Raw genomic sequence first — 27715 nt, forward strand, 5'->3', positions numbered from 1 at the left:
CAGGTGTGACCTGCTTGGCTGACTTTAGGTCCTGTCTCAGACCTTCATTCTGGGCACCCTCTGCTCTGAGACATTTTCACTTTTGCGCCTTGTGAGGGATAGGTGATACAGAACAATCAGGCAGCAGGTAAGTGGCAGGCCTTCCCTCTCCAGGTTTTTTTTTCTGTCCTTCCTTTGCTGCTCCCTCTTAACCAGCATCCTCTGGTCTGCATTCCATGCAGGATTAAAGCGTACACTGCAAAGGAGATCGAGCCACCCTCTGCTCTGCAAGTCAGTAGCAATGGAGCAGATGAAGGGGTCAGCCATGCTTCTGCTGGAGCTGCTAATTCTTGGGGGCCTGAGAGCAGGGAAGGGCTCTGCCGTCCTGGGCACCCTGGATCTACAAATAGATGAGGAGCAGCCAGCTGGCACCATCATTGGGGACATCAGTGCTGGCCTGCCCCCTGGAACTAGTGCCTATATGTATTTCATCTCGGCACAGGAGGGCAGCGGTGTTACCACTGACTTGGGGATAGACGAGAACACCGGTATCATCAAAACAGCTCGTGTCCTGGACCGAGAGACTCGGGACCACTACAGCTTCATTGCTGTTACCCCAGAGGGCATCACAGTAGAAGTGAACATCCAAGTGAATGACATCAATGACCATGCTCCAGCGTTTCCCAAACAACACAGCACCTTCCAGATCCCAGAGCACACACCCGTTGGCAGCAGATTTCCCTTGGACCCAGCCTTTGATGCTGACAGTGGCCTACTCAATACTCAAGGCTATGTGATTAAGGGAGAGAATGTGGGGCAGGCCTTCCGCCTGGAAACACGTCGAGGACCAAATGGGGTCCTGTATTTGGACCTGGTGGTCAGCAACATCTTGGATCGGGAGAACCGTTCATCATACTCGCTGCTGTTGGAAGCCTATGATGGTGGTTCTCCTCCCCGGAGTACTCAGATGACGCTGGATGTGTCCATCCAGGACATCAATGACAATGCTCCTAGCTTCAACCAGAGCCGCTATCATACTCTCATCTCAGAGAATTTGAAACCTGGCAGCAGCATCCTGCAGGTCTTTGCCTCTGACGCAGATGAAGGTGACAATGGGGATGTGATTTATGAGATCAACCGGCGGCAGAGCGATCCTGACCAGTACTTCACCATTGACTCCCGGACTGGAGTCATCAAGCTCAACAAGGGTCTGGACTATGAAGTAAGGAAGGTGCATGAGCTGGTGGTGCAGGCAAGGGATAAGGCTGTCCATCCTGAGGTCACCACAGCCTTTGTTACTATTCATGTGCGTGACTACAATGACAACCAGCCCACCATGACTATCATCTTCCTGAGTGAAGATGGCTCCCCTCAGATCTCTGAGGGAGCCCAGCCCGGCCAGTATGTGGCACGCATCTCTGTTTCCGACCCAGACTATGGCGAGTACTCCAATGTCAATGTCACACTGGAGGGAGGGGATGGCAAGTTTGCCCTCACTACCAAGGACAACATCATCTACCTGATCTGCGTGGACCAGCTTCTGGATCGGGAAGAAAGAGACTCCTATGATTTGCGGGTGACAGCTACTGACTCAGGAACACCCCCACTCCGGGCAGAATCAGCCTTTGTGCTGCAAGTGATGGATATCAATGACAACCCTCCACTCTTCGACCAGCAGGAGTACAAACAAAGCATCCCCGAGGTTGTGTACCCAGGCAGCTTTGTCCTGCAGGTGACAGCTCGTGACAAGGACCAGGGTCCCAATGGGGAGGTGCGGTACAGTATCGTGCATGGCCGTGACACCCACTCCAGCTGGTTTGCCATTGACCCTGCCACAGGTATCATCACCACCGCTGCCCCACTGGATTATGAGAAGGATCCTCAGCCTCAGCTGACTGTGCTGGCCACAGACAGGGGAACCCCTGCCCTCTCTTCTTCAGCTGTGGTGCATGTGGCCCTGCAGGATGTCAATGACAATGAGCCAGTATTCAGGAGTAATTTCTACAATGTGTCCCTGAAGGAGAACACCCCTGTTGGGACCTGCTTCTTACAGGTAGGTACAACTGTCAGGAGCTGAGCTTGAGGAGGGCACAGCCAGGGCTGTGAGAGGCTTGGGATGGGAGACCTGCCACTGAAGGCTGTTTGGTGCAGTTGTCATGGCTTAGATGGGCAACAGTTGCAGCAGGAATGCTAGAACAGAGATCCCCGTGCTCAGTGTGAGTTGGAAATGGGGCAGAGCACTGTTACACCCTTTTTGCATGCAAGTACTGCGTGTTATCACTGATACTATGGGCACCCCTCGAGGATGTCCTTTGTGCAAAGCACAGCGTTGACCTCAGCTAAGACTGGGGCCCGCTGTGCCAGGCCTTGCTTGCACAAGTGTGGAGCTGCCTTGCAGGCCTTGAAGGCCAGGACACTCAAAATGGTGCTCAGGAACATGGGTAAGACCTCTAGGAAGCTGCTTGTAGCCAAGCTGCTAACTTCTCTCTCCCCCTGTGAGGTCATTAGCCTAAGTTCATTAGTGTTTGTAAGGCTGGTTGGGAACATTAGCATTAATTATGCACAATTGGTATTGTTAAATTACCTTAGAAACAGCACCTGTGGGATTTGAGCTGAGAGACACGTGCTGCATCAGCCTTCATGTAGTGAGAGGTCACAGGTGAGGCCTGGAGAGGTGCCACCCTTCTGACAGGGACCCCAAGATAAGCCAGTGATGCCATTTGTATTTTGTATATTTTGTGTTCCCTGCATTTTCTGTTTCAATCACAGCTCAGGCCCTGGAGCCCTGGTTGCTGGAGACAGGCGATGCAGCCCACCTGAGCCAGGATGGGGAGACGTGGGGCTTGGGGCTGACAGTGGGGAACTGGTGCGGTAGTGCAGCAAGGTACTGCCAACCAAGGCAGCATCCAGACTGTCCGTTGGGACAAGCACTTGTGAAGTTTGGGGCACTTCTTTGCTGGAGTCATGGGGCGCTGGGATGTCTGGCTGGGGCCGTGAGGAGCTCTGGGGCCAGGTGGTGAGCAGTGCCCATGGGGCCAGGAGGAGGGGGCAAGGGGGAGCAGGAATTCTGGGGCCCCTGAGACAAGGCAGGAGGAGGTCCTGCGACCTGGCCAGGGTCTCCAGATGGGCCTGGAGGAGGAAGTGGAGCTGGAGATTAAAACTGGAATATGGGTGTGCTGTGGGTGCACTGCTGGGGCATGGCGGGTATGAGTGTGTGGGCTGGTGAGCGTGGGCCATGTAGGGTGTGTGAATGCAGGGGACTGTCAGTATGGGATGGGAGTGCTGGAAAGGGACTTGTGGGGTGGGTGAGTGCAGGGCACGGGGGGTAGGAGTGTGGGGGAGAGTGTGGGAGGAAGGAGGAATTGGGTGGGAACAAGGGCCAGGTGTAGAATAGAGAAGGGACATGGGGCAGGGGCAAGCTTAGGATGGGGCAGATCTGGGGGGGTAGGGGATGGGTCAGGGTGGGATTGGGGGGCAAGTCTGGGCAGAAGAAGTGGGTGGGAGATGAGGAGGAAGATTTGGGTGGGGGAAGATTTGGGTTTGGTCTATGCAGGGCAACACTCCACACTGTCCCAGGTGGGTGGGGATGGGGACAGGGACAGGACCAGGGCTGGGGACAGAGATGGGGAAGGGGTCAAGGGTGGGGGTGGGCTCAGGGACAGGGTCAGAGTGGAGGAGCCATGTGTCCCTGGGTGAGCACGGAGGCCCCAGGCGTGTGCAGGGATGTCTCGGCTGCAGCAGTCCCCAAAGGGAGGCCCCCCTCTCTCTCCTTCTCCGTGCCTTCCTGCTCAGTGCCGCTTGCCGTGTGGGAAGGCGTTCTGGAAATGCAATCGGAGATGGCGGCTGGGCTCCTGACTGCGAGTGCGGGGACAGGCAGGAGGGAGAGTGGGACCTGTGGAGGAGCTGGGGCGGTGCGGGGCCATGGGGATGGCACAGAGAAGCTGGTCCAGCGTGTGCCTGCCTGGCCGTGGCGAGGCCGGTGTAGCACAGGGGCCAGCCCAGCTCCGCACTGCGCAGGGGAAGGTGCTGGCCCGGCGGCCGGCAGCGACTGCGGGTTTGGCCAGATTTCGATGGTCTTGGCTCAGCCCTCATGTTTCGTTTGGAAACGGCGCGTCTGGGCTGAGCGCAGGTAACTCCCGCGTGGCCTCGGCACAAAGCAAACAGCTCACACATCTGCTGCTGCTTCCTCTGAGCCGGGAAACGTGAGAGGATGGGAAAGGAGGCTGGCCAGGCTGCCGGCTCGGCACTGGGCCGCAGCAGGAGCGAGCCAGGTCAGGGAGCCGGGTAGAGCCAGGGCAGGGAGCCCAGGTCTCAGAGCACAGCTGCCCGGTGTGGCCACCCCTCAGCTATGGCACCCCTGTTGCCACAAACAAGAGGGCTTCAGAGGTGCTGTCAGGGTCCACGGCGGCCAGGAGCCGGCACCGTGTCCCACAGGATTGCCCATGTCAGGTGTGCTGCCCCACAGCCCCTGTGTGCAATTGCTCCCACTTGACTCCATCTGTCTGTGGCTTCTAGGCATCAGGGCTCATCCTGCCTTGGGAGATTAAAGGGTCTCTGTCAAGGTCTGGATTTGGTCCAGACCCGCATAATGGTCATGAGAGCTTAGGCCATGGGCAAGCCCCGCCAGCATGATGTGTAGGACACAGGACAGCCTCCAAGGCCAGCACAGAACTGAAGGGGTTCAATTCTCCATCAGACTGCCATGTTTCTAAGCAAAAAACCCTGGGAGGACCAGGTCTATTTTCAGACGGTGACATCTGCTCTCCGTGGGTGGGACAAAACAATGGGGAAGTGGGAGTCCATGTGAGTGACCAAAAGAGACTTGAAGAATGGCTGCAGGTCTCCTGCTCCCTTGCACACCCCATCGTCTCTGCCAGGTCGGTCTTTGTGTTTGGTGTATGAACAGAGATGAGCAGAGCAGGTTGCTGGCCTGAGCTCCCAAGAAAGAAAAAGGATCTCATAACATCTTCTTTATTTATTACTCGTGTTTATCATGGGCCAGGTCCCACAGTAGCAGACTCTGCACAAGCACTAAGCGAAGAAAATAGCAAACTCACAGTTCAAGTCTGAGATGAGAAACACCAGTGGAGAAGGAGCCCAGGGAATCAGCGAACATGACACCAGCAGAAAACAGAGCAAGGGATAGTCACTGACTGGTTGTCTCTGTTTCTCGCTGTGGCCATGAGTTGATAATATAGAAGCTTTAGGGCTCATCAGACTACATTCAAATTCTATGGTTACATGATGTGAAGCACTGTTCTGGTATGAATTCACCCTGCTGGCTTAAATTTGTTTTAAACATTTGACTTTGTACCAGCAAGCTGCATGCATGGTCAGATATTGTCTTTCTGGGCCTTTCTAACTTTTCATGCTAAATCAAGTATTGTCTGTCCTTTGGCAGCCAGCATAAAGCACAGAGAGCTGTGTAAACCCCATGTTGTGAGCACAGGCTGATTTGACAGAAATATGAATGAGATGAGATTATTGATTCTTGCATAGATCCAATATTAATGATTTTGGAACCAGGGTTTACATATTTCCTTTGCATCCATACACAGAATTATTGGGGAACAAGAACATCAGAAATCAAAAGCTGACCAGCAACACACCTAACATATAGTCTTATCGTGCAGTTTTGAGGACAAGTCTGATGAGTTTTGAAGTTCGAGTACTGATTTGTGATGCTGTGGGACTGGCTATGCTGCATGCACAGCACCGGGACAGCCTCTTGGGCTGTGCCCCAGATAGGAAGACCTGCATGAAGTGCTGTAGGCTAGACCAGGCTACATATACTGTATTACTGAAGAAGAGTCTTGGCAGGTAATCCTGATGCATTGCTTATGCTACTGAAGGGGGCAGCTGTGAGAGGACACGGGGAGCAGCAGTGCATGGGGACTGGAACACCAAGAAGACTAATGCTCACCGACGTAGCTGCCAAAGAGAGTGGCGGGAGGTGGGGAGGACATTACTACATGCATTCATTTTCTTGGGACAAGGGATTTAGCATTAACCTATTTTCAGACCTTTGCATGACATAAAACAGGCCTCCCCCTCCTCAGAACAAGAAGGCAAGCTTCCTGAGGCAAGATGGGGAGACGCCTGTGAGCTTGCTGGGGAGCAGTGTGAGGGGAGGGAGTACATCATGCTTCTGGGAGAGCAGGCTGTAATGTGGGAAGAGTCTGGGGGTACACAAGGAGTGGGGACATGGGGGAGATGCTGGTACACGAGGAGGTTGTGGGGGAGGTGAGTGCTGTTGTTACCGCCAGAAGAGCTGCATTTGTTCCAAATTCCTGTGAAAGTTATTTCCTTGCGCTGCCAGCAGCCTCCTCCTGGGCTTGGCACAGCAGCCAGCGCCATGATTAATTCAAGTAGCATTTCCCCTGGAGCTGCAGCAGCTTTTCCACTGCAGCCGAGAGGCCCCAGCCCCTCACGCTCCTCTCCCCCCATGCTCTGCTCCTCCCCCCAGCCCCCTCACACAGCTCCCTCCTTCCTCTACGCCGATCCCCAGCCCCCTCACAGCTGCCCCTTTTCCCTCACCTCTGCTTCAGCCCCAGGCCCCTTATAACTCGTCTTCCTCCCCCCCAGCCCTTGCTCACACACTCCCTCCTCCACGTCCGCCCACAGCCCCACACCTGTGCACACTGCCCTCCAAAGCGCCAGTCCCTGCGCCTTCCCTCCCGGAGCCCTAGCCTGCCAGCATCCCCCCCCAGTCTCTGCTCCCTCTTGTTCTCTCCACACCCCGTGGATCCTGCCAGCTGCATTTGCCTGCTCCCCCCAGGGGCCCTCGCCGTTTTGCCCCCAGGGCAGCTCTCACACAGTGCTTTCCCTCACCTGCACGGTCCTTGGGACACTCCAGCCTCATCCTGCTCTCCATCCGTGCTCGATCTTGTGCTGCCCTGAGCCCCAGTCTCACCTGCATGTCTTGCCCAGCTGTGTCCCATCTCGCTGTGTAGACCTGCTCTGTGAGCACTCCCTGCCTGAGCACTGCACAGCCAAAAACTAGCCCAACACCCTGGAGTCCTTCTTGGCATCAGTGCACCCCAGGAGGCCATGGCCAGACCCTGTCACTTCCCACCCTACACTGTTGCTGCCCAACTCGAGCCCCTCACCTTGAGCACTCTTCCTCTGCAGAGGCCAGCTTCCCTGCCCTGCTCAGCTCCCGAACTCCTGCACACTCTGCTGGGGCTCCCAGGGCCCTGTAGGTCCCTGCTGCAGCTCCCGTTTCACCTCCCTGCTGCTCCACCAGAGAGGACACCTGGGTGCCCATGTGTGAGCCTTGCGCCTCGTCTTTCTGTGCCTTACTCTGCCCCTGTGCTTGGAGGCTCCAGGACTCCCAGAAAGGCAGTGTTCACCCCCAGGTTCCTGCAGCCTGTTGCCCAGCCTCACCCTCCACGGTCCTACCTCCCTGCCAATGTCTGTGATTAAACTGCTTCCCCTCCTCCTCAAAACTGAGGGCTTTACCCCATCCCAGAGCAGTGCTGGAGGCCGTAGGCTGCCCCTGTTCTCCATACCTTGCTGTGTATGACTGCGGCAGCTCTGTGCCTGTCCATGCCTAGGCTGTGGCTGTGGGGCCACCAGCCAGAGCCCCTGCCCATGCCCTGTAGCTGCTGGGCTGCAGGGAGCCAGCGGTGCAAGCAGGCAGTGCCTGCAGCTGTGCAGAGGGCTCCCCCGGATGTGGCGCTCCCTGCAGCCTCAGGGTCTGACCCTCGCCTTGGCCACGTGTGCTGGACAATCGCTGGGGCCGAACCCTGACCCCCGCTTACTCCCCTGAGGCCTGAGCATGCTGGAGGCTGAGATGCAGCCCGGGAGCCAGAGACGGCTCCTGAAATAGCAGCCGTGGCCGCTCCCTGGCTGCTTTTAGCTGGTCAGCAGCTGTGCCAGGGCTGGGGAGGGCAGGATGCCTGGCACACACTCAGGCAAAGGGAGCTGTGCGTGGGATTGTTGACCACACTGGCGCCAGCCTCCCCTCCTCTCCCACCAAGAGCCGTCACTCTGAGGGGCGGGAGCCCAGAGCCAGATGTTTGCCAAAGCCACAGCGTAACATGTGCGTAGCAGAGATCCAGCCAGGGCAGGGCTCCAGATGAGCTCCCTGCCTGCTGACTGCGCTTGCTGGAGGTGGGGAGGATGGCCAGAGAATGGAAGCCCGAGCTGCTGAGAAGCACTCCATCCCTTTCCAGCACTGTGGACTCTGTAGGGGGGTACATGGGTCAGCAGCAAGGCTGGGAGGGCAGGGGATGGCTGTGTTTGAGGGCTCTGGTGTTGCCCTCTAGATGGGTCTGTGGGAAGGAGAAGCCTTGATGCAGCTGAGGACCCACGTGTGGGGCTGTGCTTCTCTGTCCATCCCCAACTCTGGGGAACGTAACAGCTTTGTGGTGCCTTCGCTCCACTTGTCTCTCCTGTCTTGCTGGGGGACTAGGAGAAGGGCATGAAATAACAAGGCCTCAATGCCCATCTTTGTCCTCCCAATTCTTCATGCAGTGGGGAGAGGCACACTTGCCCAGCACCTGCCCTCCTTCCCTTACAGCAGTCATAGCTCCCTAAAACTGATGCTCTGGTTTCTTTCTGCCTAACCCTGAGCCATCTTGCTGCTCTTTGTCATCCACTTCTGCCCTGCTTTGGCCACAGCACTCCCATGAGGTGTTCTGCCCAGCTGCAGTAGCTGCAGGGTACACAAATGAAGTCTTCTCACCAAACCTGCAGGGAAGAAGGGGCAGGTAGCAGATGCTGCTGCACAATGCTGTCAGGGCTGTGGTGCAGGGCTGGTGGAGCAGATCAGCTCTCTCAGAAGGACTGGAACTGAATGAGGAACTAGGAGGTTCAGCAGGGCCTTTGGCTGGAGATCACAGACAGCTGAGTTTGGAAGGGACCTCTTGAGATAATCTAGTACAACCCCCCCCTGCTCAAGCAGGGCCATCCAGAGCTGGTTGCCCAGGACCATGTCCAGATGGCTTTTCAATACCTCCAAGCATGGAGACTCCACCACCTCCCTGGGCAACCTGTGCCAGAGCTTGGTCACCCTCACAGTGAAAAAGTGCTTCCTGATGTTCAGAGGAAACCCGTGTTTCAGTTTGTGCCTGTTGCCTCTCGTCCTGGCCCTGGGCACCACTGGGAAGAGCCTGGCTCCGTCCTCTTGGTGTGCTCTTTCATGTATGGATGATATCCCCCCTGAGCATTCTCTTCTCCAGGCTGAACAGTCCCAGCTCTCTCAGCCTTTCCTCATAGGAGAGATGCTCCAGTCCCTTCATCATCTTCATCGCCCTTCACTGGACTCTCTCCAGTATGTCCATCTCTCTCCTGTACTGGGGAGCCCAGCACTGGACCCAGCACTCCAGCTGTGGCCTCACCAGTGCTGAGTAGAAGGGAAGGATCGCCTCCCTTGACCTGCCGGCAACACTCCTCCTGCTGCAGCCCAGGATACCATTCACCTTCTTTGCAGCAAGGGCACATTGCTGGCTCATCTTCAACTTGGTGTCCACCAGAACCCCCAGGTCCTTTTCTGCCAAGCTGCTTTCCAACTGGGTGGCCCCCAGCATATATTCTTGCATGAGGTTGTTCCTCCCCAGGAGCAAGACTTTGCACTTCCCCTTGTTGAACTTCATGAAGTTCCTGTCAGTCCATTTCGCCAGCCTGTCAAGGTCCCTCTGGATGGCAGCACAACCCTCTGGCGTATCAGCCACTCCTTCCAATTTGGTGTCATCAGCAAATGTGCTGAGGGTACACTCTGCCCCATCATCCAGATCATTCATGAAGATGTCAAACGGGACTGGACCCAGTATTGACCCCTGGGGTACACCACTAGCTACTGGCCTCCAAGTAGACTTTGTGCCACTGATCACCACTCTCTGGGCCAAGCCATTCAGCCAGTTTTCAATCCACCTCATTGTCTGCTCATCCAGCCCATTCATCAACAGCTTGTCTATGAGCATCTTATGGGAGACAGGGTCAAAGGCCTTACAGAAGTCCAGGTAGATGATATCCACTGCTTTTCCTTCATCTACTAGGCCAGTCATTTATCAAGTTGGTCAAGCATGACTTCCCCTTGGGTGAAGCCATGCTGACTGCTCCTGATGATTTTCTTGTCCTTCATGTGCATGGAAATGGTTTCCAGGATTAGCTGCTCCGTCACCTTCCCAAGGATCAAGGTGAGGCTGACTGGTCTGTAGTTACCTGGGTCCTCCTGCTTACCCTTCTTGAAGATAGGAGGGACATTTACTTTCCTGCAGTCTTCAGGCACTTCTCCCAAACACTATGACCGAGCAAAGGTTATTGAGAGTGGCCTGGCGATGACATCTGCCAGCTCCCTTAGCACTCGTGGGTGCATCCCATCAGAGCCCATGGATTTATGTATGTCCCGTTTGCTTAAGAATCCACTGACCTGATCCTCTTCAACCAAGGGTACATCCTTGCTCCAGCCTTTGCTCCAGTCTCTGGGACCTGGGATTCCTGAGGACCGGTCTTACTAGTAAAGACTGAAGGAAAGAAGGCATTACGTACCCCAGTCTTTTACATGTCCTGTGTCACTGGGTCCCCCATCTCCTTCAGCTGTGGACCTACATTTTCCCTAGCCTGCCTTTTGTCACCTATGCACTTATAGAAGCCCTTCTTCTTGACTTTGACATCCCTTGCCAGATTCAAATCCAGCTGGGAACTGAATGCAAACAGCTACATTTTCATGTAATTACAATGATCAGTTAGTGATTTCAGCAGAAAATGCCCCAGATGTATTCCCTGAGCACCTCCGTGGTAGCGGCCTCTTCTATACCTATCAAAGAAAAGTCTTCAAAACACAGCATCAGGTTCATCTCCTGGGTTCCTTAACACATTCTTGGGTCCCAAGGGGCACATGCCATTTCGTTTGCATCCATTATATGAAAGGAATAATATATTTTGTCTGTCACTTTCATCCAGTTTGTTTTCCTGACTTGACATCAGCAACCTTGATGTCCCTGCTGAAGGGGTCAACATCAGTTGAAGATGTCCCTGCTCATTGCAGAGGGGTTGGACTAGATGACCTTTAAAGGTCCCCTCCAACCCAAACTATTCTATGATTCTATGATTTTTAATGCAAAAACAACAGTAGCATATCCCAACCTTATGCTACCACTACACTGTGCAGTTCCTTTTGCATTTACTGTCCTATCCCTTTTCCCCCTGCCTTTCATCCTTTAGGCCTTTTCCAGTTCTCCTCCCTGGCACACAGATGGTGATTGTGCCAAACTCTAGCTATTTTATTTTAACATTTTGCATTTTTGTGTGTTTTTCAGTTAGCACATTTCTCCTGCTGGCCTACCTTTTACATACTAGCATTCACATGACTGTCATGATATTCCTAAGTCTGAGTTTACAGTATCTGGCTAATCACGTCTCTAAATATTCACTGTTTGTCATGCATATAGACTTGAGAACATCCTCAGCCTTTTTATAGTGGTCGCAAACAGCTTCTGTAGACATGGAGAGGCTGCCCAATGTACAAAACATCCTGCTAGGGTTGTCTGTAAGGGCTCACTGCCCACTCAGCAGCTGTCAGCATATGAGTGCCTTTGTCCCCTCTCCCCCATCCTGTTCTGGGGCATGGCTGCAGCACTGATTAACAACTGCCTATACTAAACATCTTGTCTCCAAAGTCTGCAGTGAAATGCAGCTTTTCCCCTAAGGATGCTGTTGGTTTCTGGCCCTGTAATCGGTCTCCAGCCCCTGATGTCCCGCTGGATCTCCAGGTTGTCTGCTTCCTTCAGCAGCACCAGGATCCTGGCCTCTGATTCGGGCTGTCCCCTCATATTGAAGTGGTATATTCTCCCTGGCTTCCCCCTGCCTCTCCCTCATCTTGCTTCATTTGTTTAGTAAGCAAAATCATAATTCTCCTCCATCAGGTTTTCCTTTGCAGCCCAGCTCTTGCTTTGTGCTGCTGCACAGCATGTCACTTGTTCTCTCTTGTATTCTCTTATTTCCCTTGTCTGGTGTAAGGAGGAAACAACAAAAAACAAGCATACAACCTATTTCCAAATAACCTTAAAATTGCCAGCCTATCTGGTTAGGACTTAAGTATGAACTAGGACTGAAACATTAACTAGTGAAGGGCACAGGATCCTGATGACCACTGCTGTCTTTTGCCTTAGTATAAACTTGTTCCAAGCCAAATACAGTGGGTGTCTCATGGCCCTTGGGAAAGGGATTGGTTCATGCTTCCTTCTCCCTTTCCCAGTGAGTATTTTCTCTCTTTGGTTACATATCACCTGGGAACTCTCAGCCTGTGTCAGCACAAGGAGGCTTTACCCTTGCTAGGACCCAGGAGTGGGAAGAGTTGTATGAAAGATGGACCCTGGACATGCTGGAATTGTGAAAACACCCAAGGCAGAAGTTCAGGAGGTGCTAGCGATGGGCCCAGGCTTAGTACAGGAGGTCAGTGAAGCCAAGGCAGTGCTGCAGGAGAGAAGCAGCCTGCAGGCGAGGTTGAGGGAACAGAGAATGAGCACATGAACGTACGTACATTCTGGTATGTGACACTGGTGAGTGGAGGCTTTGTAGGATGTATTGAATCACTGCTGTTGGCAGTGTCTGGGAGTGTGACTGCATGTTTATGTGTCTGGGAGATGTTGATTCTGTTGGAAAGACCTCCTGGGAATCTGTACCTGCTGTTGTTCCCCACTGGACCTCAGCACACTGTGACCCCTGCTGTGGGTTATGAAAGAGAGGTGGGGGCAGCTGCAGAGCCACATGGTGGTATATGCATGTGGAGGGATGCTAGGGTGCTGTATGCCTTTGGCTTGGTGCAAGGCTCCTGCCCTCTTGTAGGGACACAGATATCTGAGGAAAACCCAACTAGTCCTGCAGCCCTCTGCCTATAAGATTAACAGGGATTTGAGGATTGTGTTGCTGGAGCCCTCCCAAATGCCTTGCATTTGCCCAGCCCCATGGGCACAGGAAAGGAGTGCATGGGGTCAGAGGGAGAATTGTGAACTAGCCTGTGTGTGACTGGGAGAAGAGGAGGAGGAGCATCTATTGCTGGAACTGGCTGTATTTGCTGCAGCAAGTCCAGGGCTGCTGCTGAGTGTGCAACAGTTGTGAGTCCTGAGATAGGGATCCTACAATGTTCAAGATAAAGGGCCGTATAGCACAGGGCTCCATTGAGTGCTGGACGAGGAGCCAAAGAGCAGCTATAGCACAGCAGAGCAAAGTTCTGTATAGCAGAGTAAGCTGCTTTACTAGTGTCCAATAGCCCGTGCTGGGGAAAGGGTGCAACAGCTGGATCACTGAGTCACAGAGTAATTCAGATTGGAGAGACCTTGGGAGGTCTCTGGTCCAACCTCCTGCTCGAAGCAGGGGCAGCTGTGGGGTCAGACCAGGCTGCTCACAGCCTCATCCAGTAGCATCTTGAAAACCTCCAAGGATGGAGGCTGCACAACCTCTCTCGGCGACCTGCTCCAATACTGGACAGTCCTCACAGGGAAAAAACTTTCCCCTGTATCCAGCCTGAAGTTCTCATTTCAACCGATGCCTGTGGTCTCTTGTTCTCCTGTTGTGCACCACTGCGAAGAGCCTGGCTCCGTTTCCTTGATAAGCTCACCGTCGGTGTTGGCAGCTTACTGTTAGGTCTGCAGCCTTCTCTCCTGAAGGCTGAGCAAGCCCCCGTCCCTCAGCAGCTCCTCACAGGGCAGGTGCTCCAGCCCCTGCCCGGCTCGGTGGCCACCCCTGAACTCGCCACCGTTTGTCAAGGTCTTTCCTGTACTGGAGGCCCAAAACTAGATGCGGTGTCTAGATGTGGTTTAGCAAGGGCTGAGCAGAGGAGAGGATAATCCCTGCCCTCGACCTCCTGGCTGTGCCCCTGTTCACACAGGCCAGGGTGCTGCTGGGCTCTCCTTGCTGCCAGGGTGCACCGTGGCTCATGTCCTGCTTGCTGCCCAGCCAGACCCTCAGGATGTTTTCCCCGGAGCTGCTTCCCCAGCCTGGCAGTCCCGGCCTGTGCTGTTGCAGGGGTGCTCTGCTTCCCAGAACGGGATTTGGCATTTGTCCTTGCTGAGTTTCATGCAGATCCTGTCGGCCCACTCCTCCCGCCTGCCCGAGGCCCTCGGGGTGCAGTCCTGCCCTCGAGCGTGTCAGCTGCTTCCCTCTCCCCAGGTTGGTGTCATTTGTAACCCTGACGAGCGTGCACTCTGTGCCTGCACTGGGTCATTGCTGAAGATGTTAAACCGGAGAGGTCCCCGAGCTGGTCCCTGTGGTGCTCCACTTGTCACCCGCCTCCAGGCAGAGCACAGCTCATGAACCACCACCCTCTGAGCCCAACCCTCCAACCTGTTTTTTACCCACCTGGTTGTCCAGCCCTCCAAACTGTAACATCCTGCCTTGGATATGAGGATTGTGGAAGGAGGTGTCAAAATCCTTCTTAAAGTCAAGGCAATTGTCATCCACAGCTGTCATCCCTTCAACCACAGATCCCATCATTGCATTGCAGAAAGCAAACAGGATGGTCAGTCCGTGCTGGCTGTTCCCCTCCCAGGCTCCTCCATGTGGCCAAAAACATGCTCCAAGAGGACTCGCTCCATGATTCTCCCAGGGACGAAAGTGTGGCTGACAAGAGTGTAGATCCTCAGATCATACTTTTGGCCTTTTTTGAAGGTGGGGTACAATATTTGCTTTCCTCCAGTTGTCAGGGATCTCCCCTGATCTCCACCACATTTGAAAGAGCAGCCCTGCGAGTCCGTTTCTGTCAGCATCCATTGATGCAGCCTGTTGGGTCCCATGGATTCGTATGGATCAAGTTCAGTGAAGAAATCCTGACTCAATCTTCATCCCTGTCTGGTAGCTCTCTGAACCCTTTCAAAAAGCATGAAGGCCTGGGAGACCTTGTTGGTGAAGAGTGAGGTAAAGGAGGCATTGAGTGTCTCAGTCTTATCTGTGCCTGCTGTCACTAAATCACCCGCTGCATTCAGAAATGGGTCCTTATTCAGCCTTTTACTGCCAATGTAGTGGTAGAGGCTCTTCTTAGCACCCTCAATTTTCCTTGCAAGTCTCAACCCCACTTGAACTTTGACTTTCGTGGCACCATCCCTACATGCCTGGGTTGACTTTCGTGGCACCATCCCTACATGCCTGGGCAATGTTTATAAATTCCTCCTTTGTAGCTTGCCTCTGCATCCACCTCCCATATGCTGCCTTTTTCCATTGCAGCTTAGCCCTAAGGTCCCTGCTTAGCCAAGGCCGTCTGCTGCTGTGTCGCCTTGTTTTCCTGAGTACTGGGATGGACTGTTCTTGTGCCTGGAGTATGCTGTCCTGAAGGCTTGCCAGCTTTCCTGAGCTCCCTTGGCCTTCAGAGCTGCCTCCCATGGGATCCCTCCCACCTACCAGTTCCCTGTGTAAGCTGAAGCCTTGCTTGAAGTCCAGGGTCTGTACTCTGCTGCTCTCTTTCCTCACTCCTTTTAGGATCCTGAACACTATGACTTCATGGTCACTACAGCCAAGGCTACCGCTGATTACCACATCCTCAGTCAGTTCTCCCTTGCTAGTGAACAGCAGATCCAGCTGTGTGTCACCCCTGGTTGGCCTGCGAAATTGAAATTCTATGTGAGACCCAGGGTCTATGATCCAGAGGCTGCCCTCAGGTACTGCTGCCTCCTTGGCAGCTTCAACTCAGGGACTTCCTGGCCCAGCATTGATGTCCTTATGTTTAAAGCCTGTAGTGGATTTTTCTCTGTGAATGTGGGTAGTTGCTTTCTGAAACTGTACAATTTGATATCACTGTGCCCTGAAGCGAGGAATTCCACATTTTTGCATTTTTGTTGAACCCTGCACTGCTGGAGAGCAACCAGCTCTGGCTGGTCCTGAACCAGAGCACTGCCAGCACACCCTCACAGGTTGAGGCTGTGCTGCGCTGCCTTGCTTGCTGCCCTGCAAGGGGGAAGGCAGCCATGAAGAGAGATCGAGTGCCTCAAGCCCAGGCTATGCTCTCCAGCCCATGGTCAGGTGCCAGCTCTGCACAGCCACAGCAGAACTGTGGGGCACCACTGTATGGCCAGGGGGATATCCTGGATAGGGGGCAGTGGAGGAAGCTGGCAATACAGGGAGGTGATGGAGGTGTCACTGGGGGTGACAAGAGAAAGGCGCCAGTCCTAGTGCCCATGGGAGCATCTGTATGGGGCCTGGGACATGATGGAGCTGTGTGGGGCACAAGAGGCAGGTAGGGATGGGGTGTGCTGGGGGACATGGGAGAGGTGTAGTAGCATGTTGCAGGCCAGACCTGGCCATGGCTAGCACAGCGTGCAGTGCTGGGGGACACCAGTGCTGCCCTGGGCTGAGTGGGCTCTGTGTGAGGCTGTGCGAAGGCTGGGCTATCCCAGGAACATGCTGTAGTCAGAATGAGAGGACAAGGCATGGAGGGAGAGTAATGCTCCATGTGCTGTGCACAGCTGCAGCACGTTCCAGAGAAATACCGTGCTTGCAGCCAAGCACATCTTAACAAGGCCGAAAGACAGGCAGGAGCACTGGCCCTGTGCTGCTCAGAAACCCTAGCCTCATTCTGGACTTGAGCAGGATGCTCTGCAGGACCCTGAGTCTCAGTCTCCCTTTCTCTTCAAGACCAAGTTGCTGATTGCTGTCAGAAACACATCCCATATGCAATAGCAGGATGCATTCATGCAGCCATTATCTCCTGATGGCAAAGGATTTCCCTTTGGGGAGTGGGGTCCTACAGGATAGAACAGGAAAGTGACAGGCCAGAAAACACTCTGACCGTGCAGCTGGTTTATCCAGGAAGGGGATGGGTTGCCTGGTCCACCCATCAATACCAGTACAGAGAGGGTTTCTGAGAACAACCGCCCCTTAGTCATACAAGGGCGGAATCAGGCTCAGTGGTAGTAGCAGTGATTAGAAGTAGGTCTTCAACAGAGAATGTAGTGAACCGTAGAAACAATTCACCATGGCTTCCTTCTCACTGCTGATCTGGCTGGGTCTGTGAATGGGAACATCTGGACTCTTGATGTCAGAGCTCCAGGGTCACCACACTCCCTGCCTCATGGAGCACCCTTTGGAGCCCCAGCATGGGGAGAGAGTGCTGGGCTCTGGCATCACTGCTGTCCGACAACACGGCACAGAATATTTTCACCCAGTGTGGGGAGTCTCCTGCACTTGTGCATTGTGAACACTTCTGTTCTTGGCACATGGGGTTGCAGCTGCACATACTGTAGTCTTGGGCAGAAACACAGCATGCACTTCACCTCTGCACATTGTGCCTGGTGTATCCGTGGTGATCCTGCAAGCTTGTGCAGGTGTCCTGTGCAGATGAGGTGACCCCACAGCTTTGTCCACATCTCGTATCTGCATGCTGACCCTGCAAGCTCATGCAGATGTCTTGTTCCCAGCTGCAGCCTTCTCCTTCTCTCCTTTCTCCTCTCACATAGCTCCTGCTGGGAACAGCCAGTCTTGGCCCTGCAGAATGTTCAAAGAAGTCAGGTGAGGGTGCTGTAGGGGCTCCATTCAGGCTCAGAGCTCTGACTCCTGCGTCCACATATTCGAGCAGCAGGCCTTTCACAACCCCGAATGGAGTGTTTCCTGGGCTGTCCCATAGAGAGCTTGACCCCATTTCCCTCATTTCTCAGGCAAACATCAGGAGCCTCATAAGTAAGCTACAGTAAAAACAGCTGTTGATCCAAGATTTGGGGTAGGTGCTAAATACAGAGCCTGGGGCTGCCCTGCATTAGCTTCTAGCAAAGTTCCTAGAAAAATATCCAGACTTGGTTTAAAAATTTCCAGGAGTGGTGAATTCACCACAGGCCTTGATGAGCCCTTTTGGTGGTTCATTATCCTCACAGCTAAAAATGTGCACCATGTCCCAGACTGCGTGTGCTCTGCAGTCTGCACCCATGGGTCCCAGCCATGCATGCCAGCTAGGCTGAGGTGTCTGCCGTACCTAGTGGCTGATCAAACCCTGTGCTGCCTCTCAGAGAAGTCCCCAGGAGGCATCACCCCAGCCGCAGTGGGGATCTGCACTGCCTTTGGGGCTTGCGTCAGGCCCTGCTGAGCGTGGGCTGGCTGCAGGCAGGTGGCCAGCCCCATCCTACAGAACGCACACACAGGACATCAGTGGTCTGCAGGCAGCACCTGCCTGCGGGCAGGAGAGCTCAGGCTGGGGGGGTGCACCAGCCACAGCCCCACTCCCTCTCCACACAGTGGCAGAGACACTAAGCAAACTGTCCAGCTGTCCCACACACTGAGCTAACACAGTTAGCTGCTCCTTCAGGTGTTTTGTTGTTCCTGTGGCTTTTCTCTGGGCACTAGTTGAGCACCCCCTCTCCAAGTGAGACTAGGACCAGACACAAGTCTTCAGCAGTGGTTGCAGCAGTGCTGGTGTAGCAGTGACATGACCTCTCTTGGACCCTGTGTGAGCTTGTACAGGCAGGGTTTGTGTTAGACTGTTGGTCGACAGACAGTCCCACAGCAGAATGGGGAGTTGGAGTACTGGACACATGTGAACAGGGAACTTTTCTGAGGATGCCTTGCCCTGGCTCTACAGCTAGGTTTGGCTCTGATGCCAGACTGCTGGCTCCATGAGGCATTCTTGCAAGGAGATGGCTCTGGGTACCAGGGAGCAGCCAGGGAGATGGTGCTGTACTACATAATAGTGAGAGCTTGTCTGTTTCTCCAGTTCCCAAAATCTGACCCAGCTCCTGTGGCAGAAAGCTGGATTTCCAGATAGCTTCCCCTGTGGGGATCTTTCTTAGGATGGTGACCATCAGAGGATGGTTAAGGTGGGGAAGTGAGGCTGTTCTGGAAGCACCAGAGCCCTTGGCCTGAGGAGCCTAAGGAAAATATCTTTCTCTGCTGCAGCGCTTGTTGCTGTACAGTGTATTAAAGCAGCTAACATGCATTTTAGAGCACTTTCAGAGTGATAAGCAGTTCACTTTGAAGGAAAGAAGTTATTAATTTGCCACATAGTGCCTATTCCAGTCACTGTGGCAGCTTATCAGTTTCAGGTGCATTTCCATCTGCAGTGGTAGAGAATGCTACCAGCTAAAACCCAGCCATGGCACACAACTCAAGTGTATTGGTACAGGGCTATTACCCCAGTAATAATATCCAACATGGAGCCAGAATACAGGTAACCTGAATACAGGTTTCAGCAATGTCGGTGAGGTCAGATTTATACTCTCAAATGAGCAGCTCCACAGCAAAGGGAGCTGGGGCAGGAGGGAGGGAGGATTTTGAACTCGGGGGGAGGCAGGTGGGTCCAGTTTCCCAGAGTGCTTTCTGGCCGGGCTGCTGTCATGGCACCTGTGGCTCTGAGTGCTCTGCAGCTGGAGCAAGGAAGGGGGATCCTGTTTCATGGTGCTTCCTCTGGCAGCTGCTGCAGGGTTGGGGAGCAAATATACTCTGTACAGGGAGCATGGTGCTCATTGTAGATGTGCTCTCAGCTTCTCCCCTCAGGCATCCCCTTAGACCACAGGCAGCAGGGCAGGAGAGCTGATGAGGATGTGTTGCAGGTGCTGCCTCCCCTCCCTGGAGGCTGTGGATCACTGGGCAGGACAACTGGCAAGGGGCTATCTCAGGTGCTGCCTCCCCTCCCTGGGGTGCAGAGCATATGGTTTGGGGGGAGGGAGGTCCCACCTCTCCCTGGTTTATTTTTGCTTCCCTGTCCCAGCCGTTCTCTGTACTCTCTCTTGTTGTTCCTCCATCTCTGATGATCGGGTGAGTGGTTCAGGTTAGGGGCCCTGCCCGAAGGAAAGAGCTGTTTGCAGCCCCCAGCTGGGCCCTTTCCTTGGCGCGTGTGCAACGTTCCTGTGCTTCTCGCTCACGGGAGCCGAGGCCCCAGCGCTGCTGCTGGGAGGAGCTGTGGCTGACGAGGCCTGAACTCCACTTCACCCGGGCCTGGCCCAGCTGCCTCCCTCCTGGCTCCATCCTCTAGCTTTGTTCTCTGTGCAGAGCTCCCAGCTGGTGGATGAGCCGTGGGCAGTGATGCTGGGGTCAGGGGGAAGGAGCTGTTTTCTGCTGACCTGAGCTCTGCAAGGAGCCCAAGGAGGAACTGGGGCCTTGCAAGCAGGGAGCAGTTTTAATCCTCCTGCTGAGTCTGTAACTGCTAATGCAATTCACGTGCCCCCGGTTCCGGTGGGCCCTGGCTGTCACAGGGCAATGGCACCCTCAGTCATCATCCTCAGAGCCCAGGGCTGCTGGGCACAGAGCTCTGAGAGCAGGACAGAGCGAGGGTCATGATGAAAAGGGGGCTGTTTTTCTTCCTGTCTTGTCTTAAGTGTCTTTGCAGAAAAGAAGGCACAGAGGGCCAGGGCCAGCTGCTGCAAAAGCGTGAGTTGTCCCTGGCTGGCCAATCAAGCTGGGTGCAGTGGGGATGCTTGGCTGCTAGATCCTTGGCATCTGTGTGAGGCTTGGCCTTTCTGCACCCCCTCTCCGTATGGCCTTTTCCTTTGCTAAGGCAAGTGTGTTGACCTGGGTCATGGATGTTGCCCCAGAGATGCAAGAAGGGAGGTATTACCTGAAACAAGGCACCTCTGGTGGTGCAGGGATCCATGGCAGCACTGTAGATAGAAAGCATGGTGCAGCTCTTGCAAACCTGCAACACTGTGCTCCCCCACCTCTGTGTCCCCTCACGGGGACCGGGCCAGCATAGGCTGATCCTGGGGTGCCCCACAGCTGCCTGCAGCACTGCTCAGGGCACTGTCTGCAGCCAGTGAGCCCCTGGGAGGCCCTGTCCTCTTACTGGGAGGGCTGCAGAGGAAGTGGTGGCTCATCTGGGACAAGAATCGCAGGGTTGAGGCGGTAACTGTCAGTCTGCTTTACTATGGCCAGCTTTGAGGACTGTGCGGTGGTTGTGGGACACAGAGCAGAGGGCAGCACTGGGTTGTGGTGGTGGTGATGGGCTGGGTCTGTGATGCTGGCCCTGCTCATGTAGTGCCTTCCTTCATCCAGGTGACAGCCACAGATGCAGACAGCGGCACTTTTGGCTCCCTTTCCTACTCCATTGGTTCTGGCATCGGCAGTGTTGTCCCCACGCAGTTCAGCATCGACAAGCACACGGGGCAGCTGTGCACTGTGCAGCCTCTGGATCGTGATGAGGGCACGTCTGCCTATGATTTCACCATCACTGCTGTTGATGGGGTGAGTGCTGGAGAGGCCACAGGGATGCGATGCTGCTGACTCACCACTGTGCAGGGGATACTGTTGTCCTTGCCTCTGCTCTTTGCACCATCTCTGATCTGGTCCTTCCACAGGGTGGCCTGAACTCCATGGTGTATGTGAAGGTTTTCCTGGAGGACATAAATGACAACCGGCCAGTGTTTTACCCGCTGGAGTATGCTGCCAGCATCAGCACACAGAGCATGCCAGGTACAGCTGTGCTGCGTGTTACTGCCCACGACAAGGATGAAGGGCTGAATGGGAAAGTGACCTACCGCATTGTCCTGGGAAACTCACCCCCTCTCTTCTCCCTCAACAAGGACACAGGTGAGAGAGAGCTCAGAGGGCAGCCAGAGTAGGCAGCAATCAGAGCAGTGGGATGTGGGCAGGTGTAAAAGCCAGCCTGAGGGTCACTGCTTGGCCATCTCAGCAGTGCAGTCTGCCACCGGAATATGTCTGTTCCTCTCCCTGCGACATCTTCCCTGGCTCGGCTTTTTAAGCCTCTGGCAGCCCCTTCCCAGACTCAGTCTCTGACCTCTTGTTTCTGCTCCCTGCTCTGTTCCTCATTTGTCCCGTCTTCCTTTCTCTCCCTCATTCCCCATCCTTGACTCACTACACCTTTCCTCCTGCATGCTGCTTGCTTTGCCCCATCAGGCTGTATCCTGCTTAGTTTCTTGTCCCTGCCCAGTTCCCTCCTCTCCCCTGCTCAGTTTACTCTCCTTCCCTATAACTCTCTGTCGCACTCAGTCCCACCTTTCTCATTAGCTGCATCTGCTCTGCCTTGCTTTGGCCACCAAAGCCAGAGCAGTTTCTGCTGGGGAGGTGAGTGCATGCATGGGCATGTGGTGCCAGGGGCTCTCAGCAGTGCAGGAAGGTGTCCTGTGCTTAGCACCGGCATCGGGGTCTCTCCACACTGGTCCCCAAGTTCCCAGAATGTGACTGGGTTGAGACAGGCCTACCAGCCATCCTAATGCAGGGCCTCCTCCTTTGTAGGGCCTGTTGAAGACGGTCCTTCAGTTCTACATCTCCTCCAAGAGCCTCCCCACAGCCCAGATCCCACCTGCTGTATCATGACCCTCACCCTGCACCCCACATTGGAAGCCCTATTCCCTCCTTTCCTTCTCCCAAGACCTGCCCTCTCACTCGTTTCCCCCAGCCCTTACCACTGCTTAGCTCAGGGCTGGGCTTAAGGTTGAGAAAGGAGGATTTGGGAAGGCTTTCCCAGGAGGGTTCCTCTTCTTTACTCCAGTTCTTCCATGGCAAGCTCCCCCCCCCGCAATGCACATTGTTTGCTGCCCCCTTAGGTCTTTCTTTTCAAGCTTATGGTTTGGCCTGTTCTTTTGGTGCCAGATGACAGGCAGGGGTGCAGGCATAGTGCCCTCTGAACTGCTTTCTTCCCTAGGTGTCATCTCCCTCTCATGGTCCCTGAGTGGTAAAGCCAACACCCTGGTGCAGCTGGTGATCTCTGCACAAGACGGTGGGGGCCTACAGGCACAGCCAAATGCCCGAGTGAACATCAGCATCGTGGAGGGCACGGTCTCACCCCCTGTCTTTGAGCAAGCTCAGTACTTCTTCACAGTGCCTGAGGACATGCTGCAGGGTGCCAGTGTGGGGGCTGTCCGGGCCCAGAACCCTCCAGGTACGGGCTTGTCCCTTTTGTATGCAGTCACTTTCCCTGTCCCTGCATCACCTTAAGGTCCAGTACCACACTTCCTCACAGAGCAACCCTGTTCTGGGAGCTCCACGCACACAGAGGCACACACGTCTGAATGTGCACCCGTGCGATTGTCACTCAACTCAGTGCATGCTCTCACACATGTGCTTACACACATGTGTGCACACACACTTGTGCACATGCATCTGTGCACGCATGCACATGTGCACAGTGCTACTGTACGCCTCCCGACCAGAGTCTGCCATAGACAGCACTGCCCAACCCTGCTGCTGTCTGTAGGGGGCTGAGGAGGTGAGCCGGGTACACAAATCATTTTTCCTGTCTTCATTTCCTTGTCCGCAGGTCATGCTGATGACATCTTTTATTCCATCTCCTCGGGGGATCCTCATGGCTACTTTTCCATCGACTCTGCCTCTGGGCAGCTCCGCACCAGCCTGCCTCTTGATCATGAGTCCCAGGCAGTCCTTATTCTGGATGTCCAGGCCCGAAGTGGTTCACCTCCTGCCTATAGCAACACACGTGTGAAAATCTCTGTGTCAGATGTGAATGACAACGTGCCAGTGTTCCCAGCCTCCTCCGACTCCATTCTGCTGCCAGAGGCTACAGAACCTGGGACTACAGTGTACACTTTGCAGGCTGAGGACCGTGACAGCGGTGCCAATGGTCAGGTGAATTTTGAGCTGGTGTCAGGAGGTGATGGCACCTTCAGTGTGGAGCGTTCATCAGGGGCGGTGCGACTGATCGGGGCCCTGCAATATGAAGCCAGCGCAGCCTACAGGCTGGCCATTGTGGCCCGAGACAGTGGTGTTCCCCAGCTCAGCTCCACGTTCACACTGCTGGTGCATGTGCAAGCCGAGCACGACAATGGGCCCATCTTTGACACACTCACCTACCGCGTGGAGGTGCAGGAAGGTGTGCCTGTCTCCACCCGCTTCCTGCAGGTGCGGGCCCTGGCACGCGATGCAGAATCCGTGACCCTTACCTACCACTTGCGTGCAGATGGGGATGCTGCCAGCTTTGGCATCATGCCTGAGAGTGGTTGGCTGTACGTCAAAAGCGCACTGGACCGGGAGACGCGGGACTTGTATGTGCTCACAGTGCTGGCCTCGGCAGGAGGCAGTGGTGCAGGGGGGGAAGCCCGGAAAACAGGCACCAGCACTGTCCGGATCAGCATCACTGATGAGAATGACAATAGCCCCCGGCTGAGTGAGGAGCGTTACTTCTTCACTGTTCCTGAGAATCAGGCTCCTGGTAGCAGTGTGGGGAGGGTGATGGCAAGTGATCGGGATGCTGGGCAGAACAGCCGGCTCACCTACCGCCTACTCCAGCACGATCCCAGCTTCCTTATCCACACACAGACAGGTGAGAGACTTCCTGGCTTCCTAGGGTGGGGCTGGCTGGGGAGAAAGCCCAGGGCATGTCAAAAGTGATGCAGGCCAGGCCAGTGCCGCAACAGAATATTAATCTTCCTACCCCTGCGGTGCTGGGCTCCCCAGCAACATACCTGAGCACAGGCTCTTCTCTAAAGCGGTTTTTGGGCTTAGTTGTGTCCCCACTTCTCCCTCACAGGGGAGCTCAGCACCAAGCATAGCCTGGACCGGGAGCAGCAGTCCAGCTACCAGCTCTTGGTAATCGTGCAGGATGGGGGAGCACCACCCCGCAGTGCCACAGGAACCATCTATGTCACTGTGCTGGATGAGAATGACAACGCTCCTGCTTTCCTTCATGTGGCCAGCGGTCAGGAGCTGCCCGTGCAGGTAGGGGCAGCAGGCTGGAGCCCTCGTGAGGCAGGGGTGTGACAGCCTCTGGGTTTGGGGGCAGGCGGTTCTGCAGGGGGAAAGGGAGTGGGCAGGGGCACCCAGGAGAATTTCAGGGTGGGAGATAAGCAGGCACAAGTTGCATCCATGCAGCAGCCAGGGCAGTCTGGTAAATCTGATTGAGGTGTGGTAAGGTGGGCATGTCCTTGGGAAATACAGACATCCCTGTGCACAGAGCAGGTGAGGACTGCAGAGGGCTCTGAGACCGATAGGACTGACCAGCAGGCAGAAGCTCTTGGCTCACACATGCCTGCAAGGAGGGAAGGCAAAAGGGAGCCCTAAACCTGACCCAGCAGAGCCAGGGATAAAACACTTGCAAGCAGGGAGGCACAGGGTGCCATTACCTTCTAGGTTTCAGGACTTTTGGTATAGCCACTTGGCTTTCTGGGAGGTCAAGAAAGCACTGCCCAGCTGGACTTTGCACGCACAAGGGTTTTCTGAGAATCTGCTAGGGGTCCCAGCCCAGCTTTCCCTCTCAGCACTGTGTGGTGGCAGCAGTCACCTGGGCACCGAGTGTGCTGCAGACCAAGTTATGTCTGTGCTGCTCAACAGAAGTGGGTGAGGACCAGCCCTCCCTGCCCACCCCCAGCTGGCTGCATCTGCTCTGCTGTGGCCCCTGTGGAGTGGCATGTGTGGTGAGGGCTCGCTGGAGCTGGCTGAGTGGCGCTGGCAGCAATGGAGCAATATGGGTAATTGAGGCCCTGTCCTCATCTCCTCTGCACAGAGTGGGGAGAACCTGCAACTGAAAAGATGTGCTTGCTCTGCACGTTGCTGCACTTCAGGCAGTGTGCTCAAAGCCACTTGCACTGTGCTGAATTTAAAACATCACAGTGATGGCAACCTTTCTCTGTTGCAGTTCCTGCCTGAGCCGCACACCAGAGGCAGGTCAGAGCAGGCAGGACTGTATTGGCAGGTCACTGCCGCACCTGGGTGGCCATCAGCACAGGACCCTGGGGATACTCTGCAACTCTAGTCAGGCCTTCCCTGTTCATTACTTTTTCCCTTCCTGTTCCAGGTCGCAGCCATCCCTTGCCCAGCCACCTTCTTGCATGTCCAGCTGGCACTCTCTGCTTGCAAAACTGGCAAGGCCTGGCCTGGATGAAGGCATCTCTCAGGGCCTGGTGGAGGCAGAGGAAGGCAAAGTTAGTCTTGTCCTCTCTCTGAGCAAGGCTCTGGCCTTTGAGTCACTCCTGCAGGCCAGGGACCAGCCAGCCATGGCATTGCTGAGACTGCGGCTGAACAGGCTCTGCAAAATGGCATTGCTCACACTCTGTGTCTGGAGTCTGCTGAGTGTCCTGTCTCCTGTGTGGGGACACCTGCAACACACTCTCACAGCAGACTCTGCAGTTGATTCCAGTGTCTGGGGGCATGAAATGCTGGGAGTGTCCTGCTAGAGCTCGGGAGGTCTCTTCTCATACAAAGGTACCAGAAAAGCATACGCATCCTTCAGGAGACAGAACAAGGCTGGGACAGATTTAGAGTCCTGAAGGCAGGTAAATGCTATGACAGTTTTGAACGAAACAGATACTTGGGCACTTTGGTTTGAAGCTCTCCTGCTAGGAACACTGGTAGAGAAGGGTGAAGCACAAGAAGAAGCTGCTGTTAATCATGATGTAGGTGTAGAAGACAGGCTTGGAGGGAAAATTAAAAACTGAATGATAAATGCAGAGCTCAGTGATTTATTGCAGACTTGCTCAGTGAAGTATTCATATCGATGTTCATTAGGCAAAGCAGAGGGAGGTTTCTGTATCAGCACCTTGCTTTAAGCATCAGCTAGAGGGGTATCTCCCACTGGAGGGTTGTGAGATGAGCTTGTCAAGCACATTGGTAACACACTGGCAGGACCAGATGGTGTTCACACAGGAGTACTAATGGATCCTCCCAGGAAATGATCGCTAGGAAAGGGGAGAGGGAGCAACGGGAAGGAAGAAGTGGTCTGTTTTCACAGAGGGGGGATGTCACTGGTGGGTGCCTAGGACTGGTGCTGGTATCCTTCCCATTTAGCATTTTCATATATCCTCCAGAAGAGGTGATTGTTGATGTTACTAGTCTATTCATAATAATAAAGGTGAGGGCTCCCTGTGAAGAACTGTAGAAGGATCTTGGTTTACTGATCAATTAGGAAAGAAGACAGGAGGTGAAATTCACTGTTGCTAACTGGAAAGTGATACACGTGGCAAAAAGCAATATGAATTTCACTTACACAGTGGTAGGCTCTGAATTGGCTACTTAAATTTAGGGAGAAGATTGGGGCATCATCGTGAATGCTTTGTGAAAATGTCAGCTCAGGGCTCAGCCACAGTCAAAAAGGCAAATCAAATGCTGAGTTTTATTAGAAAAAGAACACAGAATGAAAGAAAACATCATTACCCTACATCTCAAATTCTGCACACGCTCTCTGCCCAGCCTCCATTCCACTAAATAAGCAGTAGTTCTAGAAAAGGTTCAGAAAAGGATGTTAATGTGATCTCCAGTAGATAATGGTTTCCATGCAGAAAGAAAATACTTGAACATTCTTTGGCATGGAAGAAACTGCAGGAATATAACAGAGGTGTGCAGTGAATGGCACAGAGAAAGTCATGGGGAAATTAGAAGTTGCTTTTTTCACAATACAAGACCTAGGCAGCATCATAAGAAATGACCAGGCAGCAGGTTTAAAATAAACAAAGGCAGTACTTTTTCATGCAGAACATAATTAAATTGTGAAATCATTGCCAAAAGTTGCATGGGTTCAAAATTAGATGAATTCATGGAAAGAAAAAAATCCATCAAAGGCTGTTGAACAAAAATATGATCTGTGGCTCAGGAAGTGACTTAGCCACAGAGTGCTGGAAGCTGGGAAGGTTTCACAGGAGGATTATTCCATACGTACCCTATTTCTTGCGTCTTCTCTATATATGCACTGCCAGCCACTGTCAGAGCTATGCCAGTGGTTGAGGTGGCTCTCTGATCTTTGGACCAAGCTGGTATTTGCAACAATCTTCTTGGAGGGTGGACATCTGACCTGGACAAGCCTGCCTGGTAGCAATTTTACTAAGGCTGAGGCTTTTGCAGAGGCAAGACCACTTCTGTTGCTGTTTATTCCTCTGTTTGTGCATCTGAAGTGGCATTTGTACATGGAGCCTGTGTG

At 54.1% G+C, this 27715-nt stretch overlaps 1 protein-coding gene across 1 annotated transcript in view; it reads left to right on the forward strand.

Annotated features, from left to right (window-relative positions):
- Positions 1-264: 264 nt before the first annotated feature.
- Positions 265-27715, forward strand: part of DCHS1 (dachsous cadherin-related 1) — a 49604-nt gene continuing 22153 nt past the window's right edge. Inside the window, 6 exon segments of the mRNA XM_050915037.1 lie at positions 265-2032; positions 20887-21075; positions 21189-21420; positions 22496-22732; positions 23111-24130; positions 24338-24525. Coding sequence (XP_050770994.1) covers positions 281-2032; positions 20887-21075; positions 21189-21420; positions 22496-22732; positions 23111-24130; positions 24338-24525 — 3618 coding nt within the window. The 5' untranslated portion in view covers positions 265-280.

The sequence above is a fragment of the Gymnogyps californianus genome, chromosome 1, assembly GCF_018139145.2.
Source record: "Gymnogyps californianus isolate 813 chromosome 1, ASM1813914v2, whole genome shotgun sequence".
Classification (NCBI taxonomy): domain Eukaryota; kingdom Metazoa; phylum Chordata; class Aves; order Accipitriformes; family Cathartidae; genus Gymnogyps; species Gymnogyps californianus.